At 37.9% G+C, this 12,407-nt stretch overlaps 1 protein-coding gene across 6 annotated transcripts in view; it reads left to right on the top strand.

Annotated features, from left to right (window-relative positions):
• Positions 1-12,407, top strand: part of PDE4D (phosphodiesterase 4D) — a 648,504-nt gene that overhangs the window by 485,292 nt on the left and 150,805 nt on the right. For all 6 annotated transcript variants that reach the window (XM_034773684.1, XM_034773681.1, XM_034773683.1 and 3 more), the window contains exons 4-5: positions 4,021-4,094; positions 10,097-10,146. In XM_034773684.1, the coding sequence (XP_034629575.1) occupies positions 4,021-4,094; positions 10,097-10,146 (124 nt within the window). The remainder of the gene's footprint in view (positions 1-4,020; positions 4,095-10,096; positions 10,147-12,407) is intronic.

Below are 12,407 nucleotides of genomic sequence, written 5' to 3'. Positions count from 1 at the left end.
TTTTAAGGGGAACTTTGACTGAGTTAAGAATTGAATAAAAATTTAGGCCCTCATCCTGCAAAAGGATTTGAACATGCAAATCCCTGCGTTTATGCAGAGCACTGTTGACACTGTTGGCTCTGAGAGGGCACAGGGGTCTACCTAGGCAGATCAGTTTGCAGGATTGGGGCCTTAATAAAGATTCTGGAATTGGGCACTCTATGTTTATATAAGCTACACACATCATCCCAGTCACACATCCCCCCACTTACCTTTGTTATATGTTTCTCAGAAAGAGCTCTTTTTTTCTTGTTAGTTACATTTTCATTATGCAAATAACACAGCAATAATTTTAGTTAATGTAGTCATCACTGTTGAAATTGGGTGATGGAATTTGAAATAGCTCTGAGTTTATTTCTGGCTTCCTTAATTGCTTCAGTTGTGCAGGAGGCTTTGTTTCATGTAACTGCAAGCCACTTGGTGGTGGTAGCTCAATTGTTATTAGAGGTAGTCAGTAAAGGCCAAGGCCTACCAACCACTTATTTTTTTATTGGAGGCAGAACAGAGTAGTATGCTGTGTAGTGCATAATCTGGCCCATATGTAATAATATTTTACTATTTTTACCAGAACATGGATGCTGTAACAATAAATAATATATCATTATTATTAGGATATTTGTTTTTTTCATATTTTAATGTAATGAAACTATTGTAATTAACTTATTCTATGCATTCCAGTTTTAAAAATAAAATAACTTTGGAATTATTTTAAAAGTTAGGTCTGATCTATTTCTGTAGTAGTCTAGCATGATACATTAAAAATAGGCATAGCAGATAACATTCATTGCAAGATCACACATTTGCCTATGTTTTGATTTTGAAATGAAGAACAGTTATATTCAGTGATTAAATCTTGTGTAGCAGAGGTGTGTTCACTTAGAAGGGAGAGGTGAAGTTTTATTAATTGGTTTTCCCCTGTAGGCCTCAATCCTACAAACACTTACACACAAGTGTAATTTTTTATACACGGGAATATTCCCATCGAAAGGAAAAACAAACAGAAAAGCCAGAACTATAAATATTTTTAGATAATTAGCAAACAAGAGAATTAAAATTATTTAACTTTATAATTCACTGTAGTTAATAACTAATGTTTTGTTACTTTTAAACCTGTAGCCCAGGGGTAGGCAACCTATGGCATGCGTGCCAAAGGCGGCACGCAAGCTGATTTTCAGAGGTACTCATAGTGCCCAGGTCCTGGCCACCGGTCCGGGTGGGCTCTGCATTTTAATTTAATTTTAAATGAAGCTTCTTAAACATTTTAAAAACCTTATTTACTTTACATACAACAATAGTTTAGTTATATATTACAGACTTATAGAAAGAGATCTTTTAAAAATGTTAAAATGTATTACTGGCACGTGAAACCTTAAATTAGAGTGAATAAATGAAGACTCGGCTCACCACTTCTGAAAGGTTGCCGACCCTTGGTAGCCACTGTAAGGGTGTGTGTGGAGATCTGGTGCATTTGCAGCAGATGCCAGAAGCAATCTGCCTGCAGGGTGCTGTAGAATGCTTTGGCAGGGATTGAGGGGAGCACATAGAGAAGCACCTTTCTGGGAGTATAGCATGCATCTCCCCCACCATCATTTTTCTCAGAACATCACCTAGTGCACTGTTTGGGAAAGAAGTGGTGGCCTTTTTGATGTGTTAAGCAATATTCACAGTGCTGTGATCTGCTACTCTTTCGACTCAAGGAGTTCAAAGAGTGGGATTCTGGATGTCTCTTGCACAACTAGGGAAGGGCTCCATGTTCCCTCCCCTCATCCTCACCATTTGCACAGGAGCAGCCAGAATCTGTCCCCTAGAGATAATCAATAATGTAACTATATGTCCAAGATAAATATCTATCCATTTTAGCATAGTTACTCAAAATACAGCTAGCCACCACATCCCTTTCCCTTCTTCCCCTCCTCCACAGACAGGATATATAGGATATCTGCTAGAAGAGTAGAATAGAAGGTTATAAAAGTTAAATATAAATTCACTATAAAGTCAAGCATGTTGTGACGGGTTGGATCACAGAAACCCCCTTGGGAGCTGCCACCCGATGTGCCAAGACTACCCCTGCTTCTGTTTTCCCTGCCAGCTCAGGACTCCAGCACCCTGTCTTGCTGAGCCAGACACTCCCGTCTGGCTCCAGACACAGACCCAGGGTCTGAATCACTTGTCCCAAAGCTGCAAGTTTACCTGAAAACAGCTCGCAGTAGCGTGCTTGTCTTTAGCACTCAGATGCCCAACTCCCAATGGGGTCTAAACCCAGATAAATCCGTTTTACCCTCATAAAGCTTATGCAGGGCAAACTCATAAATTGTTCGCCCTCTATAACACTGATAGAGAGATATGCACAATTGTTTGCTCCCCCAGGTATTAATACATACTCTGAGTAAATTACTAAATAAAAAGTGATTTTATTAAATACAGACAGTAGGATTTAAGTGGTTCAAAGTAGTAACAGACAGAACAAAGTAAGTCACCAAGCAAAATAAAATAAAATGCGCAAATCTATGCCTAATCAAACTAAATACAGATAATCTCACCCTCAGAGAGGCTTCAGTAAGTTTTTCTCAGACTGGACATCTTCCAGGCCTGGGCACAATCCTTTCCCCTGGTACAGCTCTTGTTGCAGCTCAGGTGGTAGCTAGGGGATTCTTCATGATGGCTTCTCTCTCTCTCTGTTCTCTTCCCCCCTTTATATATCTTTTGCATAAGGCGGGAACTCTTTGTCTCTCTGGGTTTCCACCCCCCCTCACTGGAAAAGCACCAGGTTAAAGATGGATTCCAGTTCAGGTGACATGATCACATGTCACTGCAAGACTTCATTACTCACTTGCCAGCACACACATATACAGGAAGACTCACAGGTAAATACAGCCATCTGCAGACAATGGGAGTCATCAAGATTCCAAACCATCATTAATGGTCCACACTTTACACAATTACAATAGGCCCTCAGAGTTACATTTTATATTTCTAGTTTTAGATACAAGAGTGGTACATTTATACAAATCAGATGATCATACTCAGTAGATTATAAGCTTTGTAATGATACCTTACAAGAGACCTTTTGCATGAGGCATACCCCAGTTACTTACATTCACTTATTACCGTATTTTCTCTAAAACTATCTCAGTTACATTATATTGACTTATTATCAAGTTTTTATAAAACCATATAGACTGCACAACGTCACACATGTATCTTTCCTTATTTTTACCTTTTCTCTTTTCCTTTAGTCCTTTTTTCCCTTCTCACTTCCAGCTCACCCTGTCTTTCTACAATATCTTCATACTCTTTTTTTTTTCTCAGTTCTATCTAGTATTTTCTCTTCTGATTATTCTTTTTTCTTTCTTTAAAAAGCAGCAAACCTTTTCCTCTATTTTTTTCTTTTCTCTTATATTCATTCCATGCCTCATTCTAGTCCATGTGTGCCCATAATCTAGACATTATCCTTTGTTTATATTCAGGTCTAGCACTGCACTAAAGGCATTCTCTATACATATATTTGTTAGTGTTCATATAGGCAAGGCATATGAATTTGGTAACTTTTTTCACTACATTTTATTCAAACTGGATGTAAAATGTAAAAGCTTGCTGCTGTGCAAATGGAAAATCATGTAATCATTTTTATTTATGCAGTGCGAGGTATTAGTGGGCCATTCTTCTCAAAACATGAATTATTTTTTGGTCATTTTGGAGAGTTAAATTGCATTCTGTGAAAAACTTTCCTCCTTTTCAAATAAGTCTGTCTTTAAGCTAATAATGAGTTGTTTAGTGAAGGAGGAAAAGCAATGAACTGTTGTTCTTGTTTTACAAAAGATTTATTGTTAAATAATGTTCACTCTTCGGACATTAAAACAAGCCTGAAAACTTTTTATAATCCATTTGTAATGTGTTTTTCTTTTGCCTTTAACACAGCGGAGTGGCAATAAATCAGTATCACATGCAAGAATTTAGATGAAACATCTTTCTTTGTTCCAGGTGCTGGCCAGCCTGCGTACTGTACGGAATAATTTTGCTGCATTAACCAACTTACCAGATCGGGCACCCAACAAGTGAGTGCAGACTCTTTTCTCCTCTGAACTTTCTGAAGTGGTGCTTATTAAATGTTAGAATTCAGGGCGATGTCTTTAGATTTCAGACTGCATCCTGTGCTGTTAGACTTGTAAAAGCCTCAAATGATATCAAATTATATGACCAGTTAATTTTCTATTAATATTTTGAAATAACAGTGTTAAACATTAAAACTAAGCCAACAGCCATCATTTTCTCTTGCAGTACCTTACTTACAATGTGATTATTTAAACTTGTGAGTAACTTCTAATATCTGTGACTTGCATCAAATTAGTCATGTGTAAGGGATCCTGCAACTGTATCCACCAAGTGTGTGAACCACCCATGGCAACTCACTAGCAGGATCTTACCCTAAAATTCTGCCTATTCAGTCCAGGACAGTGAAATCTGTTTGAAAATATATGGTAACCGAGTATTAACATACCTATTGAAGTCTGATTATATAACTGAAATAACACATACATTTTTTTTCCAACATTGCTACAGAAATATGGTCTCAATTAACAACTGTGGAACCTGTTTTACATACAAAAAAAAGAAATAATGTAATATACAGCTGTAATTCCATTAAGGAGTTCTGGATAGCGGTTAATGTTGTAAATTATGACTAGAACTTGGGTTTCTTGTCACTATATTTACAAGATAGAAGTTGTTTATAGTGCATTGTTAGTTTCTAAAATAATTTGACACTCTTTCATCCTGGAGCATCTTTGTAGACACAGGGAGCAGTTAATAGTGTTAGCATTCATTCCTGTCCTTGGCTTGTTCCTCCATTAAGCCCTGCCTGGTCATGTCCCTGCAAACAACATCCAGCCATCTAGTTGGTAGTCAGCTTCTTGGTCAGACCGACTGTCATCATGCTTGCATTATTTTCTTTGGCATCCTATCACTGTTGGTCTTCTGCAGTGTCATCATCATTATAATATTTTCAATTGTAGCCAATATCCTAATTTCACATCCTACTCTCCTTCTAACGTCTTCATTTGTCTTAAAATCATTCTACTTTACACCTGCCCTTTTTCTCTACTACCTCTGGCCTTCTGATGTCTGTTTCATTTAATGCAGCTGCTTCCATCCATAGAGTAATATAGTTAGTACCCTAGTTTGATAAATTTTCACTTTGGTACCAAACGTAATGTTTTTATCACTCCATAATTTCATCAATTTCTTGTAGCACTTGTAGCGAAGGCATACTTCCTTTTAATCTCATTTTTGATGGAACCATTGGCACTGATTAAGCTTCCTAGATACGCATAAGATTCTACTTGTTTTGTGTATCAGGGGGTAGCCATGTTAGTCTGTATCCACAAAAACAACAAGGAGTTCAGTGTCATTTTAAAGACTAACAGATATATTTGGATATAAGCTTTCATGGGTAAAAAACCTCATTTCTTCAGGTGCATGGAAGAAGTGAGGTTTCTCCTTGCATCTGAAGAAGCTTTACCCACGAAAGCTTATGCCCAAATAAATCTGTTAGTCTTTAAGGTGCCACCGGACTCCTTGTTGTGCTCGTTTTATGACTTCATCACTATGACATTTATTGTTCCTATTCCAAAATGCAATCACTTAATCTTGGCGCTTATTGTAAGTCCAAGTCAACTACACCAATTTTCCAAGGTAGCAAAGATTATCATAATTAATTCAAACATGTCTGCCAGTTGTACATAATCTGCATAAATTGAGGAGCTTAACTCTAGATTATCCAATGTCAACCCTCTGACTCATCTAACATTCTTAATATTCAGTTTAAGAATAGATGAAAAGCAACGATGCTTCCATGCCCCCTTGTCTTACAGCAAACTTTGACTTGAACCAGTTGCTAAATTTTCCACCAGTTGTTATGGCATTGCATGATTCTTTGTGCATAGCTTTTATATTTGCAATCATATTATCTGGAACTTCATATGATTTTTCTCCTTTTTCTAATGCTTCCCTCCAAATTAAATCAAAAAGCCTGACTGAAGTCAATGAAAACAGCAAACATCTTTAATCCCCATTCTTGCTTTTTTTCCATCAACTATTGGAGCATGAGTATCTGGTGCAATTTTTGCCTGGTCTGAAGCTGCTGTATTTTCTCACCACTACTTCCTCTAAAATTGTCCTTACTCTGTTGATGTAGTTTTGTCATGATTTTTCCCTGTACTGACAATAAATCTATGCCTCTATAATTATTTGGATCACCGGGATCTCCTTTCTTCAAAGTTGGTTCAAGTATTGCCATTAGCCAGGCATCTGCTATCTCCTCTTGTTCCTATACCTTCTTGTATATTTTTTCTAGTACTTGGATAGCACTTGTCTTGCTAGCTTTTAGCAGTTCAGCTGTTATATTGTGTGTTCCTGCGACTTCCCCATTTTTTAAGTGCTCCACTCCTCTTTCTCTTTTTCTAATGGTAGTTCAGTGCTGGTCTGTATTCTGTCTTGCACGCTGTCCTGTTCATCTAGCATATCTAGAATGCTTGCATCTGGATGAACTATAAGGTTCAGCTATTTGTCAAAAGGCTTCTTCCCTACTTCCAACACCTTTTTGGCATTTGTTGTCAATCCACCAGTAGCTTTTTTATTTCTTGCATTATTGCCTTGGTTGTGTTGCCATACAACCTTAGCTTTTTGTATATTGTTTTCATATTTTGTTTTTGTGATGCCTTCTCATGATGAGCCTTCTTGAGCCTCTTCTTTTGAAAACTTTTGCTTGTCCATTCTTTGTGATATCTTAATGGCTTTGCATTATGCTTTTAATTCTTCCACTTTCTCAGCAGTCTTGGCTTGTTTACACCTTTCCTGTAATGTTCGTGTTTCATTGCTTGTTCGGCTTTTCCTTATTTGCTTATGCTTTCCAATAATTTCACCCACTGTGTTTTGTATCACTTTCTTGAATATTTTCCATGCAGTCTATGGTGAAATGTCTTCACAAGCACAAATTAATGGCATGAAATGCCCTCCAAGCGCCACCTTGTATCCCTTCCTTGGAGAGCTATCCTTTAACTTATCAACAACAAATTTGGTGCCACTAGTACCCATCTTTTTCCTGGACTTAAACTTAATCTTAAACTTTCTCATTAGTGGTTCATGATCACTGCCACACTCTGCACTTCTGTAGACTCTAACATGGACCAGTGCTGTTTGGTCCAATACTATTCATTTGCTTACTATGTCTGCTACCAACCTTTGCATTCATATCTCCCATTACTAGACTCATATCATAATCAGGAATCTCATTGACAATGCTGTCTGGCTGTTGATAAAATCCATCCTTCTCTTCCTCTTCTGCTTCTTTTGCTGGTGCATAACAGCAGGTCATAGCTATGCATAGTTTGTTGCAGCCAGCAGTAAACCTTGCTGTGACAATCTGTTCAAATGCCAGTTTCCAGCTGTTCACTAAAATAACTTTTACTTGTTCACTACTAAAGCAACCCCATCTCTGTGTTTCACTTGTCCACTTGAACATTCAAAGTGTTTTCCGACTGTCAACTCTCCTGTACCCTCTCAATATGTCTCCTGTATGGTAGCAAGGGAACTGGTAATTTAACTCCCCCACTACTAGTTCAGTCTGGCCTAGAGCAAATAGACTTCTCACATTCCGGCTCACAATACGTATATGTTTAGCCATTATCCAAAATCCATTTCCATTTGTTAACCCTGGATAAAAATCATATGAATCAATTTGTACTGTTTCTATAATAAGTGAGTTTCAAATGTAATGGCTTGTTAGGCCAGTCCACCCTGTCCAGCTCATGGGAATGCCATGGCATAGCCAGCTGGCCTGCTAGGGACAGGTATCACTGATTCCACCCAAGTCTGCTTGCCTTTCAAGGCTAGTGAGCTTGGATTGCTCAGATTTGAAATGAGAGTCTTCCTTCTTCTAGACAGACTTGCCAGAAGAGGCTAAGTGAGCTCTGTTTGCCTCGTTTGAATTCAGAATTCTCCTTCTCCTACATACTGTTGATTCATGCAAGGTGGGCTACTGCCATCCCACAGCCAGAGGACATGCCTCTATGCTGTAGTATCCCAATGTGAGGGATTTGACGTTAAACAGTTTCTTTTTAGAATGCTGTCTATTTAAATTGTATTCTAAAAGCTTCATATTAGTACCAATTTAATATCAAAGTAATACCAATATGACTGGTCTACCTTATTGTATGCAGTAGGAATTTTCACACAATTTATATTAGATTAGATTAAAAAAACCTAAATTAACAGAACATATATTGGTTGTATAGTCAGTATTCAAAATTAGGAAATACTAAAATTAAGGTTGCCTGTTCCTTCCCCTTTGTACTTTTATTTTATCTTGGTGCGTACACGTCACAATAATCTTCAGTCTCTAATTACAGGGTCACATAATTTTTCTATAGGAGCCCTGCCTCATTCGGTGCATAGGATGGAGGGTTCTAAGGGAATGAATCAAGATTTTATAGTATTTAATAAGGTTTGTAGGATCTCTTTGAGGACTTTGGGGGTTTGTACTAGTTATGGTTTGTAGAAATACAACAGTTAAAATATGCTCTTTCTAAGCAATTTCTGATATAGGGCAGATTCCCAGATTTTACTGGGTACAGCAAAATGTGGAGCTTGTCAGAGAGCTATTTAATCTTCTTCCCCAGCTCTGGCTCATATTGGAACCGTCTGAGGGCTGGTCTAACTGGCACAACCTGGCATATGGTCTCTTGGTAGACCATTACTGGAGTGCACCACTTTCTGTTCCTTCCTTTCTTCTGTCCCTCCCTCTTTCCATCCTCCCCTCTCCCACATAAGCCCTGTGCCACGGGGAAGTTGGTTCTGTTAACTCTGTGCCTGCTGGAGACTCCTCCACACTGAGGGTATCCCCACTAGGTGAGTTAGGGGACATTTCTATTTCTTGTATCAAGTCAGAAAATCTGCCCCCATAGTCATCCCAGTTACCGGAGAAAGCATGAAAGAAGATCTGCAGAATAAAACACTAAGGGGCAGATTCTATGTGTAGCAAATGAAAAATGGCTGAAAATACTGCACAATAGCAATTGAAAACTCAATAATATTTTAGATTGTTTTAGAAATATTCTCTTAATGAAGGGACTTTCTGTAACCAAATATTGCAGTTCCTTTCATGTTTGTTCACTACTTTTACTGCTTCATAATTTCTTGCTGTTCAGCTAAAGCACATTTGGGCCCTGACTCAGCAAAACATTTAAGCCTGTGCTTAACTGCAGTCAGTGGAACTATTCACATATTTACATTTAAATGCTTATTTAAGTGCTTTGGTGAATAGGTATGGAATTACTCACAAGCTGTATCCTTTGTTGAATTCAGGGTATTAAAGAACATAAATATACCTAAAAACGATGGTCTCAGTTACACCCAACCTTCAATATTCCCTCTAGGTCCAGGTTCATAATTAATTATGGCATTCTTATCATTCCTTATGCTTCTTTCCACATTTCCCTACACTCTGTAGCCAAGTAGACTAAGAGGGTTAAATTAATGTCATGGTCAATGCCCTTTAATTTCCAAATCAGGGGCATGAAATTCTGGCTCCACTGAAGTCCGTGTGAATCACAGTGTGAATCACTGACTTCAGTGGGGATGGGATTTCACTCCAGGACTCCTGGAATTCTGGAAGCTCCAAAGACTCTACTAGCATGTCACTGCAAATGGGGATTGGGTATGGATTAGCTGCAACCATCCCCAAAACTCTACAGTTGAATGAATGTGTTACAACTCCTTTTAAATGTAAGTAAATGTTAACTGTGTTTAAGCACAATTTTTCAGTGCAGTTGTAATGCCTGTAAACTTCCCATGCTGGAGTTCGCAAGCTGTGAAATAATATGAGGTTCATTTGTGAGTTCTGTTCACCTCTGTATATACGCTGAATGAACTATTTTTGTCAGTTTCTATACATTCCAACCCAAAATAATCTCTCAAATAAAAGTGTTTTCAAACAAATAGTTTAAAGAGTGCACTAATATACAAACTTGATACATTTATGCCTTTTTTTTCCCATTGTCAGACGGTCACCCATGTGTAACCAACCATCCATCAACAAAGCAACTATAACAGGTAAGAGAGATTAATATAAGCACAAAGTGAAAGTATAATGGTCGTCTGAAACTGAATAATTATTTATAAAATGAAAATGTAATGCAAAAATGTCTGGCTCTTTTGAAATAAAAACAATATATTCTTTTACATCCATAAGTTTATTTTATAAAAAAGGTTTTGGCTAATTTTTACCACAAATAGCAAATTAATTCTTTCCAGTGATGTGTCATATTAGACATGGATATCTAGATATAGATATATCCTTGGTGTTAATGTGAGTTCATTCCAAAACTTTGTTTTTGAGATGGTGGAAATGTCAATAAACCATGGTCTTTTGTCTTCCATTTCTTCTGCGTGTATCCATATGTGACTATCTGATAATATTGTATATTGGTAAATTGATGCACAGAAATGTAGTAGAGGCACAGACAACAAATTGACCTACTAATTGGAAAGTGGAGTTCTACAGGCACTGAGGCAATGTCTGGGTATGATTTAGTACCCAGTGTAGATAGTGGAAAGTTTTCAAAAGTATGTAAGTGACTTAGGAGCCTAAAGTTTCCTGTTCAACATTTTTTGTTTGCTTGTTTTGTTCAGATGGGTTCATACTCATTGAGTTGCACTTTGAGTTCAGAGTTTGAGTGAATCCTGATACTTGAAGTGAAGCTCAGCCAAAACCACTAAGTTTGACCTGGTTTAGGGTTGAAGTAATGTAAAATTGCTGTGTTCTGCATGGTTTCCTTCATAAAGTCTAAATTCCTCCATAGCACTTGGAAGTCAGACGGATGTTCACTGATGCTGCAAATGCTCACCTCGCTTCTTGATTTCATGACAGTTTATGCACAGCTCTGCTTCCTGCTTAACATATGTGGATCAGAGTTTGATTGAACAGCTTTTCACTTTTAGGCTTTTTAAAATCCACTTCTTTACACGTTGAAAATCATCCACAATTAAGATTCTTTTATAATAATTCTTAAATGCATGGTAATTAAACAAATGAGAAAAGAAACTAGCTGCATAGATCTCTCATTAATTGTAACTGTTCCCCATGACAACTGTAACCATAACCCCTTGTAATGCATTCTCTGAAGAGATAATATTGGGGGTTGGTTTCATGCTAGCAGCTGTGAGCCATTTATATTATTGATGGCTATTCTGCTTATTTTTAATTGCAGGTCTTCCCCATTTTTCACACTTGATTATCCAGACTCTATTTGCCTTTAAAGGAGATAGGCTTCAGGTTCTTTTTTTTTTTTTTTTTTTCAGAAATTTTGGCCCCTTCCCATAGATTCAAGGATTCAGAAAGTCTGTAACACAGAAAAATTCCTAATAATAAAAGAAAATATCTGATAACTGTGACTGAAAGCACTCCTATATTCACACCCTACACACTACTGTAATAATATTTGTACAAAATATGCCTTGTTGAGGTATCATTTGAAAACTAATAACTCACTGGTCAATAAGATGGTGAAATGCGTAACAACATTATATGTAAAGTTATGAACATGAGCTGAAATTATGACTTACATGTATTTACCCGAGAAGTCCTGAGAGGGAGTGAACCTGCTCCTCAAAAACAAAGGACAGACTAACTCCTCTAGCCAGGTGTCATCAAAGTTGATTGGCAAATGTAATGCTGACAGACCCCAGTCATGTGTGGGTGGGATCGAACCTGAGGCCTTTGTAGCTTAGTGCATGAGCCTCTATCACTTGAGCTAAAAGCCTGTAGAACAGACTCATTAATCTGTGTGTGTGTGTGTGTGTGTGTGTGTGTGTGTGTGTGTGTGTGTGTGTGTGTGTGTGNTGTGTGTGTGTGTGTGTGTGTGTGTGTGTGTGTGTGTGTGTGTGTGTCAAGTATCAGGGGGTAGCCGTGTTAGTCTGTATCTACAAAAACAACAAAGAGTCTGGTGGCACCTTAAAGACTAACAGATTTATTTGGGCATAAGCTTTTGTGAGTAAAAACCTCACTTCTTCGGATGCATAGAGTGAAAGCTAGGTAGCTTTCACTCTATGCATCCGAAGAAGTGAGGTTTTTACTCACGAAAGCTTATGCCCAAATAAATCTGTTAGTCTTTAAGGTGCCACCAGACTCTTTGTTTGTGTGTGTGTGAGAGAGAGAGAGAGAGAGAGAGAGAGTGTGGTCTTGGTGCCACTAGATGGAACAGAACACCACACCTAGGAGGTGTCTGGGTTACATACTTCCCCTAGCTGAGGAAGCGTGTCCCGAGCTTCAGAGACTTCCCAGTTGAAATCCTGGATGAGACCCCAGTTGTAAC

The sequence above is a fragment of the Trachemys scripta genome, chromosome 6 (genome assembly GCF_013100865.1).
Source record: "Trachemys scripta elegans isolate TJP31775 chromosome 6, CAS_Tse_1.0, whole genome shotgun sequence".
Taxonomy (NCBI): domain Eukaryota; kingdom Metazoa; phylum Chordata; order Testudines; family Emydidae; genus Trachemys; species Trachemys scripta.
The sequence above is the reverse complement of the archived record's forward strand: the minus strand, read 5'-3'. Positions and strand labels throughout refer to the sequence as shown.